The sequence below is a fragment of the Mauremys reevesii genome, linkage group 22 (genome assembly GCF_016161935.1).
Source record: "Mauremys reevesii isolate NIE-2019 linkage group 22, ASM1616193v1, whole genome shotgun sequence".
NCBI classification, from domain to species: domain Eukaryota; kingdom Metazoa; phylum Chordata; order Testudines; family Geoemydidae; genus Mauremys; species Mauremys reevesii.
In genome coordinates, this window is record NC_052644.1 from 6,752,334 (window position 1) to 6,771,695 (window position 19,362).

The following is a 19,362-nucleotide window of genomic DNA, read 5'->3' on the forward strand; positions in this document are numbered from 1 at the left end:
TCATAGACACCTTACTTGACCTCCTTTGTACCAGATTTGGTGCCACTATATGACCTTGGTTGCAACAATGGTCTATACGGTCGCAGCTCATGTCAATAACATCACAAGCAGACAGGGAGGAACTAGCCTGAGTCCCTGGGTCACGAGACAAACGGCTTGTGGCTGGGTCCCAGTGGGGTTTGGGGGCTAAGAGCCTGTGCGCCCTGGAACGACCTCCAGCCCCTGAGAGGGGGAGACGCACTCATGGCCAAGTCCCATCAGGGTTTGTGTGCCCTGGAACGACCCCCCCCCCGATCCCTGAGAGAGGGAGACACATTTGCTGCCTTGGTAGGACTCGGTCTCTCTCATCGCTAAGGGCAAGGCGACCTGGTGCCCTTCTCTGCCCACAGGGAGTGCCCAACCTGGGAGGACGGGGGAGGCTTTTCTGCCTGGCTCTGCAATAGCTTACCAGCACCCTGTGTCTCATAGAATCACACAATATCAGCATTGGAAGGACCTCAGGAGGTATCTAGTCCAACCCCCTGCTCAAAGCAGGACCAATCCCCAGCTAAATCATCCCAGCCAGGGCTTTGTCAAGCCCCGACCTTAAAAACCTCTAAGGATGGAGATTCCACCACCTCCCTAGGGAACCCATTCCAGTGCTTCACCACCCTCCTAGTGAAACAGTGTTTCCTAATATCCAATCTAGACCTCCCCCACTGCAACTTGAGACCATTACTCCTTGTTCTGTCATCGGCCGCCAAGAGGGCTGGCAGCTCTCTGGGACTGGCACTGCCATGCGATTCAACCCCAGCCCTGGGAGCAGAGCATCTCTCTCCAAGCCTAATGTCCAACCTAAACTGTCCTTGCTGCAATTTAAGCCCATTGCTTCTTGTCCTGTCCTCAGAGGTTAAGAAGAACAATTTTTCTCCCTCCTTGTAACAACCTTTTATGTATTTGAAAACTGTTATCATGTCCCCTCTCAGTCTTCTCTTCTCCACACTAAACAAACCCGATTTTTTCAGTCTTTCCTCACAGGTCAGGTTTTCTAGACCTTTAATCATTTTTGTTGCTCTCCTCTGGACTTTCTCCAATTTGTCCACATTTTTCCTGAAATGTGGTGCCCAGAACTGGACACACTACTCCAGTTGAGGCCTAATCAGTGCGAAGTAGAGCGGAAGAATGACTTCTTGTGTCTTGCTTACAACACCCCTGCTAATACAGCCCAGAAAGATGTTTGCTTTTTTTGCAACAACGTTACACTGTTGACTCATATTTAGCTTGTGATCCACCCTGACTCCCAGATCCCTTTCCGCAATGATCCTTTCTAGGCAGCAGCCATTCCCCATTTGTGTGTGTGCAACTGACTGTTCCTTCCCAAGTGGAGCACTTTGCATTTGTCCTGATTGAATTTCATCCTATTTCCTTCAGCTCATTTCTCCAGTTTGTCCAGATCATTTTTAATTTTAATCCTCTCCTCCAAAGCACTTGCAACCCCTCCCAGCCTCGGTATCGTCTGCAAACTTTATAAGTGGACTCTCTATGCCATTATCTAAATCGTCGATGAAGATATTGAACAGAACCGGACCCAGAACCGAGCCCTGCGGGACCCCACCCGTTGTGCCCTTCCAGCCTGACTGTGAACCACTCATAACTACGTTCTGGGAACGGTTTTCCAATCAGTTATTCACCCACCTTATAGTAGCTCCATCTAGGCTGTATTTCCCTTGTTTGTTTATGAGATGGTCATGTAAGACAGTATCAAAAGCCTTACTAAAGTAAAGATACGCCACATCTACTGCTTCCCCCTGTGGCAGAGCTCTGATCTTGCTCCCGTGGGTCCTGCGCTTCCAGGAAGTTATTGCTAGCCTCAGTGGCTCACTGTGACCCTCCACGTAGCCCTTCTCTCTCTAGGGCCAGGGTTACAATCCACTGAGCCCTTTTCATCATAGGCTGCAAGGAGGTTGGCGAGAGAACTCCCACAGTCTCTGTTCAGCCTCCTGTCCTGTCAGGGGCCTGACTTCCCCTTCCAGGAGATGTTCCTGTAGTGGTGGGTTGGGGGGAACCTGGGCCCGCCCTCTACTCCGGGTTCTGGCCCAGGGACCCTAATGGTAGTAGTTGTTGGCAGCCAACCTTTCACTGCCAGAGTTGCTACATTTCCCTGGGCCACTTCCCCACCGCTCTCCTGCTTTTCCCTTCTTCACCCTTACCTTAGGGCTCCTTTAACGAAGGTTTGAGGGTGTCTTGCATTACCCAGCCCTTCAGCCACACTTCCTCTCCCCTGGCTCTCCTCTGTCTGACTGGAGTGAGCCCTTTTTATAGTATCAGCGGGGCCTTAATTAGAGTCAGGTGGTCACATTAGCATAATGGCCTCACCTGACTCTTTGCAGGTTAATTAGAGTCAGGTGTTCTCATTAGCCTGGAGCAGCCCCTGCTCTGGTCACTCAGGGAACAGAAAACTGTTAATCCAGTGGCCAGTATATCTGCCTTCTGCTGTACCCAGCTGGCCTGGGTCTATCACACCCTCCATCCACAAGGCTTGATACCCTGTCAAAGAAAGCTATCAGGTTGTTTTGACACGATTTGTTCTTGACAAATCCATGCTGACTGTTACTTATCACATTATTAGCTTCTAGGTGTTTGCAAAGGGATTGCTTAATTATTTGCTCCCTTATCTTTCCAGGAACAGAAGTTAAGCTGACTGGTCAGTAATTCCCCGAGTTGTCGTTATTTCCCTTTTTATAGATGGGCACTAGATTTGCCCTTTTCCAGTCGTCTGGAATCTCTCCCGTCTTCCATGACTTTTCAAAGATAATCGCTAATGGCTCAGATAGCTCCTCAGTCAGCTCCTTGAGTATTCTGGGATGCATTTCATCAGGCCCTGGTGATTTGAAGACATCTAACTTGTCTAAGTAATTTTTGACTTGTTCTTTCCCTATTTTAGACTCTGATCACTGGTATTCACTAGGTTAGACGTCCAATCGCCACTGACCTTCTTGATGAAAACTGAAACAAAGACGTCATTAAGCACCTCTGCCATTTCCACATTGTCTGCTATCGTCTTACCCCCCTCATTGAGTAATGGGCCTACCCTGTCCTTGGTCTTCCTCTTGCTTCTAACGTATTTGTAGAGTGTTTTCTTGTTTCCTTTTATGTCCCTAGCTAGTTTGATCTCGTTCTATGCCTTGGCTTTTCTAATTTTGTCCCTACACACTTGTGTTATTTGTTTATATTCATCACATGGTGGGAAGTAATAAAAAAAATCATTATTTTCCAAAAAGTAGCTGTTTATTGTGTACCAGAACTAGTGCAAAAACCCAGCGTGTGACACAAGAGAAATATAATCAAAACTTCTGAAATGAATTAACGGAACAGAACTTCCCTGTCCGGTTTGGCTACACATCCAGTACCGTGGCTCTCACAGCCAGTGGTTCTCCTTCCTCCTGCCGGTGTGGTATGGATGCAGCCCCTGATGCCACATGGGGTGGGATGTAGAGAGCTGTTCTCCCATGGCCCTGCCCATGCTCCGCCCTCACTCCTCCTCTCCCCCGAAGCCAGGGGCTCAGCTCAGGCCGGAAGCCTGGAGCTCAGGGCTTGGGCCAGCCGGCAGCCCGGGGCAGCTAAGGTGGGTGGGCAGGTGCTCAAAGCATTCCAGCCGGGGGTCCTTTGGCTGTGGAGGGGCTCTGGTGGGCTGGGGGGGCAGAAGGGGTGGGCTAGGGGCAGAGCCTCGGGTGGGAGAGGCGGGGCCAGGGGCTAACCTACCCGAAGGAGAGATTCATGTGCCACCCAGGAGTTCTCCTTTGGCAGCAAAGGCAGGCGAACCCAGGATCATTCAACTTCGAGGTCAACAAGAGCCTGCAGCATTTGTGTTCGCTGCCGGAGAAGCCCCATTATGTCCTGGTGCATCGCCCGCTCCTTTTCCTGCTGGGACTCCCGGCCGCTCCTTCCCTCACCTGAAATATTCATCCTCTGGGCCCTCTGTACATGGGCCAGTGCAGTGCTGGCTTGCAGGATCTCGCTGAACATCTCCTCCCACGTCCTCTTCTTTCTCCTCCTCCTCCTCAGGGCCAGGCATTCCTTCCGCAGGTGCAGAGGGGCAGGGCCGGCTCCAGGCCCCAGCACGCCAAGCGCGTGCTTGGGGCGGCATGCCGCGGGGGGCGCTCTGCCGGTCAGCGGGAGGGCGGCAGGCGGCTCTGGTGGACCTCCCGCAGGCGTGCCTGTGGATGCTCCACCGGAGCCGCGGGACCAGCGGACCCTCCGCAGGCACGTCTGCGGGAGGTCCACCGGTGCCGCGGGACCGGTGACCGCCAGAGCGCCCCCCGCGGAGTGCCGCCATGCTTGGGGCGGCAAAATTGCTAGAGCCGCCCCTACAGAGGGGGCAGCCCCCAGGCCACAATGGCAGCAGCTACAGATCAAACACCCAGAGGTACCACTGGATGGACAGCGAACTCCCTTCCCTGCTCCCTAGTGTTGTAAACAAGACATGCTTATTGATACTTCTGCCTTGTAGCTCCTGGGCCCGGGCGAGGACAGGCCAGTGGGTGGAATGAGGAGGGAATTGGTCAGTTGCATGAACCAATAACAGTCCCTCAAGCCTACAGCTACCTCCTTCTTGGTTTCTTGTTGTCATTTTGCACAGCTCTGTTAATGAACTTCTCGAATGCAGTGCGTTCATCTTTGGCGGCGTCTCGTGTGTCTGGTACTTCCAGAGCTTCATGATATGCTCATGATCAGCAAGAAGGCAACTTGTTTGAGAACACAAAATTCTATTCAATGAGGAAGAAGAACGTTCAACTCTAGCTGTTGTGACTGGGAGTAGCAAGAGATGAATTCCTACTTCTTTCATCCCGGGAAATGTAGCACAAAGATTGGTTCGAACCATTAGTGATGATAAAGAAGTTGAAGTCAAATCATAGACTCGTAGGACTGGAAGGGACCTCGAGAGGTCATCTAGTCCTGTCCCCTGCCCTCATGGCAGGACTAAGCATTATCTAGACCAGTGGTTCCCAAACTTTAACAACCTGTGAACCCCTTTCACTAAAATGTCAAGTCTCGTGAACCCCCTCCTAAAAATGAATATTTCCAGGGATTTTCTCCTTCACTGGAGTATAAATAATAAAAGCTGTGATCTTGGAAAGATAAAATTTGTTTTTATGACATGCTTATTACACACTATTTATTATTATTATGTATCATGGCAGTATTTGTATTACATTATGAAAATGGCAACACTCTTCCAAGATCTCACTTTCCTAGCTTGTAGCACTTGGAATAAGCCTGTTCTAACACAAGGCTCCTATGTTTCATCCAGGAGTATCAGATGTGAAATAGCAGGAAGGGATTTAAGAAGCCAACTCAGAGTTCCTCCTACACAAGCATTAAGGTCTTGAGCAGTCCAGGCAAACAACGCATGTTACAACAAAGCTTAAACTTGTTTTTGATAATAATTTAAAAAACAATCCTAGCTATTTAATTTAAAAAATAGCAAAAAATATCCCCCTCCCTTTCCATTTCTTATAAGGAGTCTTAAAGTTTCAATCTCCTCAGTGTGACAGAGATGCTTGCTTTGATCTGCTTCGCTCTTGGAAGTCCAGGGGCTCCAGGCTGCTGGCCCTGTGCTGCCCGGGGTCCCTAGGGACAGCTCTGTCCGCCATTAGGGATTTTTTTCCTGAGAACCCCCTGTAACACTTCATGAACCCCCAGGGGTTCACAAACCCCAGTTTGGGAACCACTGATCTAGACCATCCCTGACAGATATTTGTCTAACCTGCTCTTAAAAATCTCCAGTGATGGAGATACCACAACCTCCCTAGGCAATTTATTCCAGTGCTTAACCACCCTGACAGGAAGTTTTTTCTAATGTCCAACCTAAACCCCATTGCTGCAATTTAAGCTCATTGCTTCTTGTCCTATCCTCAGAGGTTAAGACGACGTCGTTCATTGTATGATATTCCACTCTGTGTTCAAATTTTCTAGTCTGTCCTGATCACATGGCAGCCCCATTGCTGGCAGCACCTCACTCCACTCAAGTGTTGGTATTTTATAAGACAGGGATCTGTAAAAGCTAGTTAGAGGTTAAGTAGAATCCAGAAGTTGCTGTTGTAGATTTGTAAGAATCAAGTCTGTCGTACTTTTTCAGCTGGCTTAACAAACACTTCTTGTCTTCTTCACTGAAGGATTCAATATAAATGCCGTCATTAGTCAACTTCTGGACTGAAGTCTTTGCTTCTTCCAGTACTTTTTCAACGGATAATGCTCTGATTGATCCAAATGTAGCTTCTATTGCTGGACAATGACCTACTAGTGTTAGAGCAGATGCCTCGATGGACATTGTTTAATGACCCAAGTGGTTTTAACAGTAGACCTACAAGAGAGAGAGGATGGTGATAGTCTTCTCTAAACGTAGTAGCAAAAGTAGCCCCCCAGCCTCACTACTTAGATCCGTCCCATCTCGGTAGATACTTTCTAAAGCCAGTAATAACAGTTGCAGTAATTTCAAGACACCAGCCACGGATCACTCATGAGAAAGCCAGCAGCATTTCCCAGGTTGGATTCATCTGACCTTCAGTCCCAACGTATGTTCTTTTTTTCCCCAAGACGTTCAGTCCTTTTGGACTCTTGCTGAAAAAAGAATATAACGAGGACATTACATTTATGGCTTTTTTTAATGTCTTCTGAAGATTCTGCAGCTCATACTAGTGCTAGTTGGAGTCGATGGCCTCTGCAGTGTGTATAGGAGAGATTAGAGTTACACTTTTCTCTGCGCAAAGCTTGTCCTCCACCATGTCTTCCGGAGAAGTTTTCAGCTCCATCAAATGCACAAGCAGCCATATGTTTGGGGTTTAATTTACAAGCATTTTACTCTTCTAAGATGTGGATTGTCACAGATGGAGCTGATGTGTCTTCTATAACCCGAACAGCTAGAAATGCATCTGTTGGCCGACCACTGACATCAAGATAACATACGCAATGACTTAATACTTGAGCGGCCAGTGTCAGGCGTTGGGGGACGGTGGCTGTGAGGGTCGATATAGGTTGCATGGTGTCTACAGTCGCACTGTGTCGACCTCCGTAGACAGCCCACGGTTCAACACCACTCAGGGCGCTGGTGTGACTCCGGCACCACGCCAGGCGCTTACGGCAGCGGGAGACGAATTTGAGCGTAGACAGGTGAGAACCAGGGCGCAAGGGCAGACCAGGCCTCAGCGTGTTCGGCTCACAGGCCTGAGGCAGCAGCTCACAGGAAACACCCCGTGGGCAGAGGGCTCCCATGCAGCGCCAGGGGGCACCCGGGAGCGCATGGGTTAAAAACCCAACTACAGACACTGGCTTTTTAGTTGTTTGGAAAAATCCTTCTGAGCCCCATTCTCCATCTGACAACCCAAGAGGCACAAGCGCTTGGTCTCCCCCATTGCCCAGGGCAAGCAGAGAGAGGCAGCAGGTCTGGGGACAGGCCACCCAGGCGGGAGCCTTGCACTGTAATCCCAGCTCTGTCCCTGTCCTGCCGGGGGACCCTGCGCAGCCGCTGCCCCACCCTGAGCTCAGGCTCTGTTCTTGCCTTTGTCTTGTCACCTTACACTGGAAGCTATTCAGGGCAGGGACTGTCCTCACTAGGTGTCCTGTGGTGCCCGCAAGATGGGGGCCCTGATCTCGACTGGGGTCTGTGCAGCATCTGACACAATGGGGCCCTGATCTCGACTGGGGTCTGTGCAGCGCCTGGCACAATGGGGCCCTGATCTCAGCCTGGGTCTGGGCAGTGCCTGGCACAATGGGGGCCCTGATCTCAGCCTGGGTCTGGGCAGTGCCTGGCACAATGGGGCCCTGATCTCAGCCAGTCTATGCAGCACCTGGCACAATGGGGCCCTGATCTCAGCCAAGGTCTATGCAGCACCTGGCACAATGGGGCCCTGATCTCGGCTGGGGTCTGGGCAGCGCCTGGCACAATGGGGCCCTGATCTTTTCTGGGACTCCTGGGTGGTGCCCGGCTACAAGCAGCAACAACAACAGGACCCAGGAGGCTGGTCCTTGTCTATGGTCCTTCTGCCTTCAGTATCTATGACTCCTCCAGCTGCATGATGCTAGCGCAGTGGAATGCAGCCCCAGAGGAGGTGAGGGCAGGCTGCTGAGGCAGCAGCAGCTGGTCTGGATCCCCCACTTGCGGCCCCAGAGGGGCTTCCCCTGCGTCCTGCTCCTGCCACAATCCCCGGCCTGGAGTCTGTTTGACTTGAGGTATCTGCAGCACGTGGGTTTGCCCGAAGTCTCACGGCTGCTTGGGGCCAGGCGCGTTCAGCTCAGGATCCTGCTGCTCGGAGCTGGCCAGGGATCTGCCCCCAGTTTCCACGCATGTCCAAGGGCAGCAGATCTGCCTGACATCATCTTCCCAGGTGCAGCCAGCGCTCCTGCCCCTCGAGCGAGGGCGTGGTGCTGGCTGGCGCTGGCCGAGGCTTCGCTCCCGTCTCCTCCTCACAGACCAGGGAGGCCAGTGGATTCTCCTGGGTCTGCCTGTGCCCTGGGACAGTGGCACTGAGGACACTCAGTCAGGCCACCAAGCAACCTCTGCTCTTCAGGGGAGTCCCGGAGCAGCAGGTCCCATGGCCAGAGGCCCCAGTGATGGGCCCAGTCTGAACGTGCAGAGTGAGCTGCCCCACCAGGAGGTGATTGGCCGGAGAGCGGTTCGGGTACGTGGGCCCAGGTCTGTTACACTCGAGCCCCTCTAGGCCCCTCTGCACGTGTAAAGGGGCCTTAAATGGAGCAGAAGACAGAGACCCGTCAGCCAGGGTGGAGCTGGCACATGGGCCCTGCTCCCAGGCCCCACCACAAGGGGCAGATGGGCGCGTGGCCAGAGTGCACTGCGGCTATTCTCTGCCCCAGGGCCCATGGGGGGCGGATCGGGGGCGTGGCCGGAGCGCACTGTCCTGTGGCTATTCCCTGCCCCACAGGGACCATAGGGGGCGGATCGGGCGTGTGGACAGAGCACACTGCGCTGTGGCTATTCCTTGCCCCACAGGGCCCATGGGGGGCGGATCGGGGGCGTGGCCGGAGCGCACTGCCCTGTGGCTATTCCCTGCCCCCAGAGCCTGCGGGGTGCAGAAGGCAGCGCCACCCTGGGGCTGCTCTAACTTACAGCAGCTCCTGGCAGCCCCCAGATCACCGCAGGGCGCGCCAAGGGCCCTGGGCCGGGGGCGTCGCTGGGGTCAGGCCCGGCCCCGGGGAAGGGGGACACGCGCTGCAGCCCGGCCGGTGCCCCGCTCCCCTCCGCCGTGGGGCCGCCCCGCCCAAGATGGCCCAGGGAGGGGGTGGAGCCCGGTGCATTGTGGGTGCCGCCCATGGCAGCAGCAGGTGAGCGAGGAGCCAGGGGAGAGCAGCAGCTCCGGGCGCGGCGCAGGCGGCGGATGCTCCGGCCCGGCTGGCAGGTGGGTCCCGGCGGGGCTGGGGGCTCGGCGGCGCTGGGCTCCAGGGACGCGCCTGGCGGGTGGTGCCCGGCCGCGGCGGGACGCGGTGCGGAGGCAGCCCGGGGAACCGGCCGCGCAGGTCGGAGCCCCCGCGGCTGCCCGCGGGCCGTGTGCGCCACGCGTGTCCGTGCTTCCAGCGTGCAGCCGTGCGGGGCGGGCACGCAGCCAACGCGTGTCTGTGCCCTGCTGGGACTGGTGCGTGAGTGTGCGCAGAAACCGCCCCTGTGCGTGTGTCTGTGCATGGACCGTGTGTGTGCGTGCGCGGCCCCCGTGCATCTGTGCAAGCACCCTGTGTGTGCACACGCGTGGAGTCTGTGTGTGCGCGCGTGCCCTGTGGCTGGGGCACGTGGTGCATGTTGTACTTCTATGCGTCTGTGTACGACACCCGGCAGGGGGACGCAGTGCGTGTCACCTTGGCACTCACCTGTGCCGGGGGTGTGTGTGTGACACGGGCACAGGCACGTGCCAGGCTGTGGCTGGGCGTGTGTGTGCCGTGCTTGTGTGCACAGTGGCTGGTGTGCGGGGTGCATCTGGTGTTTGTGCTTGTGCACAGGTGGGGTGTGCTGCTCACCCGTGTGCCCTGCCCGTGCATGTTGTTTGGTGACTGCGCCGCGCCTGCTGTGCTGCAGGCCGGGCCGGTTGGTGCAGGCTGGCGGGACCAGTTCTTGGGGCGGGGAGGAACGCGGCACCTAACGTGCACCCCTCCCTCCCCAAGCTGTGAGCAAGCTGGGGCCCTTCCATCCCTTTGCAGCTCTGGGCCCCGCCCCTGCTTGGGTTCGCCCCACGTCACCCCAAGCCTTTGGGCATCGGCGGTGGCGAGTCGTGGTCCCTATGGCCACAAGCCAAGGCTGAGTCAGGAACGTGTCTGCTCCTCTGTAGCTTGGACTCCTCCCTCGTGCTCCCCTGTCCAGCCTTTCCCAGTGCCACTTTGTCAGCCCGCCCTGGGTAGCCTCCCTGGAGACATGGGTCACCCTGGAGGTGCCTGTCCCCGCACAGCCAGATCAACCCCAGGTCCACACTTGGAAGGACAAGGGCTCACTCCTTGCCCCGGCCATGGATGCCCCCCTTTGGGCAGGTCGCCCACCCGCAGCATCACCAGCGGGGCTGCCAGCTCCAGGGCTGAGGGGCGCGTGGGAGATGGGCTCAGGAGCCGCCGGGAGCGGAGGATGCCAACGCTCAGGGTGCCCTCTCCCTGCAGGCTCAGCTGTGCCATGTCCCTGATGGTGGAGGTTGGCGAGAGCCAGCCGGGGAGGATGACGGCAGATGACATCATCGCTGGCACGCGGCAGGTGGTGAAGGGGCTGGAGGCTCTGCGGAGCGAAAACAGGGGCATCTCACAGCGGCTGCAGGAGGCCCTGATCCAGGGCCATGGGCAGGAGGAGCCCCCGGGGAGCCAGGCCCTGCAGTTCCTGGAGGAGAAGTACGACCTCGTCCGCAAGTCCCTGGAGGGGATTGAGCTGGGGCTTGGCGAGGCAAAGGTACCAGCTGTGCGGTGCCAGCGCCCCAGTGCGGCAGAGGGGCTGCCAACAAGGGAAGGGCGTCTGGCAACAGGAGCGCTGGCTCTGGGGGGCTGCTCCAGCCCCACCTTTCCCAGCAAGGGGTGCTGGGGCGGGGCAGGGTAGTGGTGCTAGCTGTGGGGGGAGCTCCCAGCTACTGCAGTCCCAGCTTCTCCCAGCAGGGGGCGCTGTGGGGGGTGGAACAGGGCGGTGGCTGTGGGGGGAGCTCCCAGATAAGCTAGCCCTGGCCTCTCCCAGCAGGGGGCGCTGTGGAGAGTGGGGCAGAGGCACTGGCTGTGGGGGGGAGCTCCCGGCTATCCCAGTCCCGGCTTCTCCCAGCAGGGGGGCGCTGTGGGGGGTGGAGCAGGGTGGTGGCTATATGGGCCTCTCCCAGCAGGGGGCGCTGTGGGGGGTGGAGCAGGGCGGTGGCTATATGGGCCTCTCCCAGCAGGGGGCGCTGTGGGGGGTGGAGCAGGGTGGTGGCTATATGGGCCTCTCCCAGCAGGGGGCGCTGTGGGGAGCAGGGCAGAGGCGCTGGCTATGGCGGGAGCTCCCAGCCATCCCATTCTCTCCCAGCAGTGGGCGCTCTGGGCTGTGGGGCAGGAGGTTGGCTATGGGGAGCTCCCGGCCATCCCAGTCTCTCCTGGGGGCTGGGGCTGGGCTGTGCGGTGGCCAGCGCGGCAGGCAGGGGGTTTCCCTGCTGAGCTGTGCCGTGCCCTGCCCAGATGATGATCGCGCTGTCGTCCCACATCGGGGCGCTGGAGGCCGAGAAGCAGAAGCTGCGGGCGCAGGTGAAGAGGCTTTGCCAGGAGAACCTGTGGCTGCGGGAGGAGCTGGCGGGGACCCAGCTGCGGCTGCAGCAGAGTGAGGAGATGGTGGCGCAGCTGGAGGAGGAGAAGAAACACCTGGAGTTCATGAACCAGCTGAAGCAGTATGACACCAAGGAGGAGCAGGTGCGGCCCAGACCCCCTTGGTTGCGGGGGGGAGGGAGAGGAGCAGGTGGGGCCTGGACCCCCTCCCTGGCTGCACAGCATCTGTCCCCACCTTTGCTGGCTGAAGCCTCGGGCAGGGAGGAGTGTGGGGCTGAGATCTCTGGGGCACGTGGGTGTAAATGGGGGGTGGTCAGGGGAGCCCAGGCATGGGGGGTGCTGGGCTGTGGGGTGGGAATGCTCAGCCCCAGCTGCCTTCCCCCTGTCCCCTCAGCCGGAAAAGGACGACGCCCAGAGGCGGAAGGATAGCCTGGCCTCCCTGTTTGCCAGCGACGAGGATGAGCAGCGGCAGGGTACGTGCTGGGGGGGAGCCCCAGGCAGGGGGGCTGTGGGGTGTGGGCTGTAGGCTGCTGGTTCGGGGCTGGCTCGCTGCCCTCAGTTCTGTGAGTGCCCCCCAGGCTCCCTGCTGTCCGCCCAGGCACTGACCCAGTGGGTCCAACGGGCTCAGCCCCGCGGTTCTGCCAGTGGGAGGGCAGCGACCCTGCGCCTGCTCCCACCAGCGAGGTTTAATGGTAACGGTGGGAACAAAGCACTGCCTGTCTGCCCACCCTCCTGTGCACCCGCCCTGCCTGTCCTCCTGCCCCGTGCTGCCCTCCTGTGCACCCGCCCTGCCTGTCCTCCTGCCCTGTGCTGCCCTCCTGTGCACCCGCCCTGCCTGTCCTCCTGCTCCGTGCTGCCCTCCTGTGCACCCGCCCTGCCTGTCCTCCTGCCCCGTGCTGCCCTCCTGTGCACCCGCCCTGCCTGTCCTCCTGCCCCGTGCTGCCCTCCTGTGCACCCGCCCTGCCTGTCCTCCTGCCCCGTGCTGCCCTCCTGTGCACCCGCCCTGCCTGTCCTCCTGCCCCGTGCTGCCCTTCCTGTGCACCCGCCCGCCTGTCCTCCTGCCCCGTGCTGCCCTCCTGTGCACCCGACCAGCCAGTCCTCCTGCCCCGTGCTGCCCTCCTGTGCACCCGCCCGCCTGTCCTCCTGCCCCGTGCTGCCCTCCTGTGCACCCGCCCTGCCTGTCCTCCTGCCCCGTGCTGCCCTCCTGTGCACCCGCCCCGCCTGTCCTCCTGCCCCGTGCTGCCCTCCTGTGCACCCGCCCTGCCTGTCCTCCTGCCCCGTGCTGCCCTCCTGTGCACCCGCCCTGCCTGTCCTCCTGCCCCATACTGCCTGCCCACCTGTCTACCTGCCCACCTGTGCACCCGCCCCACTTGTTCTGCTGCCCTGTGCTGCCTGTCTGCCTGCCCGTCCACCCTCCTGTGCACCCGCCCCGCCTGTCCTCCTGCCCCGTACTGCCCTCCTGTGCACCCGCGCTGCCTGTCCTCCTGCCCCATGCTGCCCTCCTGTGCACCTGCCCCGCCTGTCCCCCTGCCCTGTGCTGCCCTCCTGTGCACCTGCCCCACCTGTCCTGCTGCCCTGCGCTGCCTGTCTGCCTGCCCTCCTGTGCACCCGCCGTGCCTGTCCCCCTACCCCGTGCTGCCCTCCTGTGCACCCGCCCTGCCTGTCCTCCTGCCCCGTGCTGCCCTCCTGTGCACCCGCCCTGCCTGTCCTCCTGCCCCGTGCTGCGCACCTGCCTGGCCTAGCCACCCACCTGCCTGCCCACCCTCCTGTGCACCCGCCTCACCTGTCCTGCCCCATGCTGCCTGCCCACCTGTTCACCTGCCCTGCCTGTCTTCCTGCCCTGCGCTGCCCACCTGCCTGCCCTCCTGTGCACCCACCCCACCAGTACTGCTGCCCTGTGCTGCCTGTCTGCCTGCCCTCCTGCCCTGTGCTGCCCTCCTGTGCACTCGCCCCGGCCCACTCTGGCCATGCTGTGCTCCTGCTCCGCCCTGCCCGGCCTCCTGTGCGCCCTCCCGCCCCATCCCAGCCTGGGCAGGCCCAGCTTCTCTACACACGCGATGGACGCCTGCGCCAGAGAGTCCCCTTTACCCAGCCATTCCCAGGCCGTCCCCAGCCACCCGCCGGCTCTTAGCAGCCCCCCAGGCTTTGCAGTGGGGTGACTCCCACCCCCCAGGCCACCTTCCGGATGGTTTTCTTACAGCCCCCCACGGCCTGAGCCGGCCCATCTGTGCGGTGATGCCCTGCAGCTGTCCCTGCCACCCGTCACCGAGCAGCCCCAGGTCTGCCTCAAACCCTGAGGGCTCCCAGGCAGCTGGACCCCTAGGCAGGGGCGGATGGGCTCCAGATGGGCTCCTCTGCATGTTCCCCGTGGCACCTCTCGCCTGCCCACATCCCTAGAGACAGCTGCTTCCTGGCACCAAGGGGGTTAACATTTTTACTGCCTCCCCCCCGTGGGGTTTTACAGAGCCCCTGCCCCCGGAGCCCAGCTCCCGAGACTGGAGCATCCAGGTTTCAGAGTAGGAGCTGTGTTAGTCTGTATCACCAAAAACATCGAGGGGTCCTTGTGGCACCTTAGAGACTAATAAATGTACCTGGACATAAGCTTCTGTGGGCTAGAACCCACTTCGTCGGATGCACGGAGTGAAAAATACAGAAAAGCTTATGCCCAGATACATTAGTTCGTCTCCAAGGTGCCACGAGGACTCCTCATTGTTTCAGCCAGCTCCAGTTGCTGAGTCCAGGACCCTGGGGCAGTGAGCCAGGGATGAGAGGGCTGGAGGGAGGAGGCGGCCCGGGGGCAAGAGGAGTGTGGGGATAGGTGTGTGGGAGGGGAAGGGGACCCGGGGGGGAGAGGAGAAGGAAGGAGAGGAGAGGAGGGTCGGTGAGGGTGGGAGAAGTGGGGTCGGTGGGGGGGCGTAGGAGGGGAAGGGAGCCTGGGGTGAGAGGAGCGTCGGGATGGTGGGGAGAGGTGGGTCAGTGGGGGAGGGGAAGGTGGCCCTGGGGGGATTGGAGGGAGCCCTGAGGCGTGGAGGCCTCTGCTGACTCAGCCCTATCAGTTGGGGAGCTGGGTGAGGGGCACCCTGCCAGGGGGGTCTTCGCCCCAGCTCCCCCAGCTGTGCTAGGCCCTGGGGGTGAGGGGGGGCGCTGACCCTGGCTCTGTCCTGGTGGGTTGGCCCTGAACTGGGCGCAGGGCGGCTGCCGGGTCCTGGTTCTCGCGGGCGCCTCCCTTCACTGGCGCTCTCCGCAGGGAGCCAGCCGACCAGCACAGCCATGGCAGCAGCACAGCAGGGCGGCTACGAGATCCCGGCGCGGCTGCGAACGCTGCACAACCTGGTGATCCAATACGCCTCACAGGGGCGCTACGAGGTGGCCGTGCCGCTCTGCAAGCAGGCGCTGGAGGACCTGGAGAAGAGCTCGGGGCACAGCCACCCTGACGTGGCCACCATGCTCAACATCCTGGCGCTGGTGTACAGGTGAGGGCCGCGGCCAGCGGGGCAGGGCCAGCCCTCGCGTCTCCTCCCCCATGGGCTCCTGGCTGATGCACGGTGCAGCCCCCCGGGGCTCAGACACACCCCCAGCCAAGCATGTGGCAGAGCCGCCTCCAGCACTGAAGGACACTGGCAGCGCCATGTGCAGAGAGAGGCTGGCAGAGGCCTTGGGCTTGTCCCGTGTGGCTAGCGGCACGTGGCGCGGGCGAGGAGGGTCCCAGGCCCGGCTGGTATCTGGGCAGGGACCGGGGATCCAGGTGAAGTGAGGGTGGGCCGAGCTCCTGGGTGACACCGCTGCTTTCTGCCCTGCTGCAGGGACCAAAACAAGTACAAGGAGGCCACGGACCTGCTGAACGACGCTCTGGACATCCGGGAGCAGGCCCTGGGTGTGGAGCACCCGGCGGTGAGTGCCAGGGGGATGGGGGGCTCCCTGGATCAGATATCCTGGGACAGTGGGTCCCCCAAAGGCTGCTGGAAAAGGGGAGGGGCCTCCCCCATCCCAGTGGCTCTTGGGTCCAGCAGGGTTTCCAGGCACAGGCCCTGAATCCTTCTCTGGAGAGATGGGTCCATCGCCAGCCACTGCCCACAGAGTGCAGCAGGAGAGCCCCTCATCAGCCTGCCCCGCACCCCATAGCGCCACTGCTGGGAGGGGCTAGAATAGCTAGGCGCTCCCCCCACAGCACCCCCTGCTGGGAGAGGTGGGGCTGGAGTTGCCTGGAGCTTCCCCCATCAGCCAGCACCTCTGCCCCCCCCGCCCCAGTGCCCCCTGCTGGGAGAGGTGGGGCTGGAGTCGCCTGGAGCTTCCCCCATCAGCCAGCACCCCTGCCCCCCTCCCCACAGTGCCCCCTGCTGGAGTAGCCAGGAGCTCCCCCCATCAGCCAGTGCCTTGCCCCCTGCTGGGAGAGGTGGGGCTGGAGTAGCCTGGAGCTCCTCACACAGCCAGCGCCTTGCCCCCCCCCCAGTGCCCCCTGCTGGGAGAGGTGGGGCTGGAGTTGCCTGGAGCTTCCCCCATCAGCCAGCACCTCTGCCCCCTCCCCACAGCGCCCCCTGCTGGGAGAGGTGAGGCTGGAGTAGCTGGGGGCTCCTCACACAGCCAGCGCCTTGCCCCCCCCCAGCGCCCCCTGCTGGGAGAGGTGGGGCTGGAGTAGCTGGGAGCTCCTCACACAGCCAGGGCCCTGCCCCCCCCCCCCCAGCACCCCTTGCTGGGAGAGCTGGGGCTGGAGTAGCCTGGAGCTTCCCCCATCAGCCAGCGCCCCCTGCTGGGAGTGGACGGGTGTCTGTGGCGCGTCTGTGGTGTGGGCGCTCCCTGCGGGAAGGAGACGCGTGTCCGTGCCGGTGCATCTGGGCCCTAATGCTGCCCCCTCCCCTGGCAGGTGGCCGCCACCCTGAACAACCTGGCCGTGCTGTATGGCAAGCGGGGCAAGTACAAGGAGGCGGAGCCGCTGTGCAAGCGGGCGCTGGAGATCCGCGAGAAGGTAAGGCTGCCCTGGCGGGCGCTGCCAGCCACGGCCCCTTGGCCCGGCCCCGGCCCTGACGCTCTCCCTCCCCTCCCGGGCAGGTCCTGGGCCCCACGCACCCCGACGTGGCCAAGCAGCTCAACAATCTGGCGCTGCTGTGCCAGAACCAGGGCAAGTTCGAGGAGGTGGAGCGGTACTACGAGCGGGCGCTGCGCATCTACCAGAGCCAGCTGGGCCCCCACGACCCCAACGTGGCCAAGACCAAGAACAACCTGGTGAGGGGGGGGGGATCTACGGGCGGGGGAGGAAGGGCCCATGACTGCCCCGGGGGGGAGGGGGCGGGTTGCTAGGGGTGGGGGAAGGGCCCATGACTGCTCCTGGGGGAGGGGGGGCTCCCTGGTGGCTGGCTGTGGGGCTTTCAGCAATTGCAGCACGTGTGGGTGCTGCTGCACAGGACGGGCTAAACTGCCCCTGCTCCGTGGTCTGGCCTTTGAGGGGGGGGGAATCCGGGCGGGGGGGGGCGCTGGGTGAATGAGGGCTCCTCTGGTAACACTCCCCTTCCCGCCAGGCCTCCTCCTACCTGAAGCAGGGCAAGTACCAGCAGGCCGAGGAGCTGTACAAGGAGATCCTCACCTCACATGACCAGGAGCGGGCAGCTGCCCACCACGGTGAGGCCACCCAGCAACAGGGCTGAGCTATGCACCAGCACGGGGTTCGGGGGGGGGCTTTCTCGGGGGCAGGTTTATTGCCGGGGGAGGGGGGCAGGGTCTCGGTGCAGTTTCTCTTAATCTCCTCTCGTCCAGGTGACCCCGCAGCAGGCCAGAGCAGTGCAGACCCCCTGAGCCAGGTAAGCACCAGGGCCCGTGCAGGGTGGGGAGGGGCCAGGCCCAGAGAGTCAGCCAAGCAGGGGCACTAGCCGGCCTGGGGGGCTGCAGCCCTCCCTGCTGGGAGCTTTGCACACCCCAGCTCCCCACTGTCTCCCCCAGGATGCCATGGGCAGCGTGCGCCGGAGCAGCTCCTTCTCCAAGCTGCGGGAGTCCATCCGGCGTGGCAGCGAGATGCTCGTCTCCCGGCTGAAAGGCGAGAGCGTCCGGACCATTGACCCCAACCCTGGGTAAGGGGCTCCTGCCCCCAGTGCCAGTGAGGGCCCCAGCGCTGTCCCCCTGCGCTCTACCAGGCTCCGATGTCCTTGCCAGTGTCACTAGTGCCCACCGGCACAGCTGCCTTTGGCCACTGAAGTGCTCCTTGGCTTTTTCTACCTGACCAGGGACCTGAAAAGTGCTCCTTGGCCCGAGGCAGCTGCCCCGGCCCGTCGCTAGTTACTGCACTTGTTTGTGTGCCACCCGGGGAGGGGCCAAGAGCAGAGCCCCACAGGACCCCCCTGCCCCAGAGGGTGACCACTCCCCATTCCCAGCTATGATCTAGTGTCTAATCCAGTCCATGGGGGTGACCCTGGGTTGGCAGAGTGCAAATGCTTTCCTGGGAGGGTGGGGGGATCTGTCAGACCCCGGGTCTGTTCTGCCTGGGGTTACCCTCAGCAGCCAGCTAGCAGGGCCCATTTCCCAGCCATTTGCTTGGCTGCTTTAACACCTGGCAATGCCAGTGCCCCGCTGCGAAGGCTCCAGCCCTTGCGCTGGGTTGGCTTGTCTCAGGCAGGCTGACTAGCCCCATGGCAAGAACCGTGGGTGCACTGCCCGCATGCAGCGACGCCGGCTGCTCACCTCACGCTCTCCCCTGCAGGATGAAACGCGCCAGCTCCCTGAACGTCCTGCATGTGGGTGAGAGGCCACCGGTGCCAGCGGCTTCCCCAGCGGTGAGAACTGGTCCCAGGGCCCCAGCAGCTGCAAACCCAGCAGCAGGGTTCCTGGCCCAGGACCCCTTAACTCCCTGCTCCCCTTTATTCTCTCTCCACAGGTGCCCAGCAGGAACCTGAGCGCCAGCAGCCAGAACCTCTCCCCCAGCAGCTCCCTCTCCAGTGCGGGCTGAGGCAGTGGCATGACCAGGCCAGCTGGAGTCTCAGCTCTGCTTGCCACCGGCCCCCGCCGCAGCCTGCCCGTTAACCCTCCAGGGAGCAGAGTGCACAGAGCAAGGGGCACTGCTGGCTGCAGCCCAGCCAGCCCCCACACTGGATGCAGTGAATGTGCCCCCCTCAACTAGGAGAGACCAAGCTGGTGCCTGCCCCCTACTGGGCTGCTCTGGCTCCATAGCACAAGCTGCTCCTTCTCAGGATCCCCCGGGGCTCGGCCTGGCCCTGCTCCAGCTGCCTTAACTCCCCCCGATTGCAGGGGCCAGCGCTCGCTATTTATTCTATTTATAGGACATGGTAGGTGAGAGCAGAACAAGCACAACGTGAATAAAGGTGTTTGGCGACTGCTGGCTCTGGGTCTGTGTCAGGCCTCAACCCCCGGAGGAGGAAAAGCTCCCCCGGCCCCTCTGGGAGGCAGCGGGCTGGCACTGTTACCACCCAGGCCAGGGACCCCCTCACCAGAGGTGTAGCGCAGGGCCATAGCCCCCCCAGTTAAAATCCTGTGGGTTGGGGGAATCCCACCCCCACCCCTGGGCAGCAGGAGAGGCCCAGACTCAGTGATGCAGTGGGGGTGCCCAGCACCCTTCTGTAGTGGTCTCCTGGTTCGCAATGGCTGGGGCAGGGTGATCACACAGCACACAGGCTCTGTCCTGGT

At 60.8% G+C, this 19,362-nt stretch overlaps 1 protein-coding gene across 2 annotated transcripts; it reads left to right on the forward strand.

Moving 5' to 3' along the window:
- The first annotated feature begins 8,989 nt into the window (after positions 1 to 8,989).
- Positions 8,990 to 19,329, forward strand: KLC3 (kinesin light chain 3). Of its 2 annotated transcripts, none has more exons than XM_039509673.1 (13): positions 8,990 to 9,392; positions 10,630 to 10,909; positions 11,653 to 11,880; positions 12,131 to 12,209; positions 14,984 to 15,209; positions 15,540 to 15,627; positions 16,598 to 16,699; positions 16,783 to 16,956; positions 17,250 to 17,349; positions 17,485 to 17,528; positions 17,668 to 17,795; positions 18,422 to 18,494; positions 18,596 to 19,329. In XM_039509673.1, the coding sequence occupies exons 1-13, from the start codon at positions 8,992 to 8,994 to the stop codon at positions 18,665 to 18,667; spliced, it is 1,995 nt and encodes a 664-aa protein (XP_039365607.1). In that variant the 5' UTR covers positions 8,990 to 8,991; the 3' UTR covers positions 18,668 to 19,329. The 2 variants fall into 2 exon arrangements, with proteins under 2 accessions (XP_039365607.1, XP_039365608.1); XM_039509674.1 differs by lacking the exon at positions 8,990 to 9,392 and adding an exon at positions 9,889 to 9,984.
- Positions 19,330 to 19,362: the final 33 nt, after the last annotated feature.

What these genes read in the sequence shown, in the direction of transcription:
- KLC3 (XM_039509673.1), top strand. Translation starts at nt 8,992, where the DNA reads ATGGGGGGCGGATCGGGGGCGTGGCCGGAGCGCACTGCCCTGTGGCTA. An exon ending in CGAGGATGAGCAGCGGCAGG is followed by an intron (nt 12,210 to 14,983) that starts GTACGTGCTGGG and finishes CGCTCTCCGCAG; the next exon opens with GGAGCCAGCCGACCAGCACA. An exon ending in ATCCTGGCGCTGGTGTACAG is followed by an intron (nt 15,210 to 15,539) that starts GTGAGGGCCGCG and finishes GCCCTGCTGCAG; the next exon opens with GGACCAAAACAAGTACAAGG.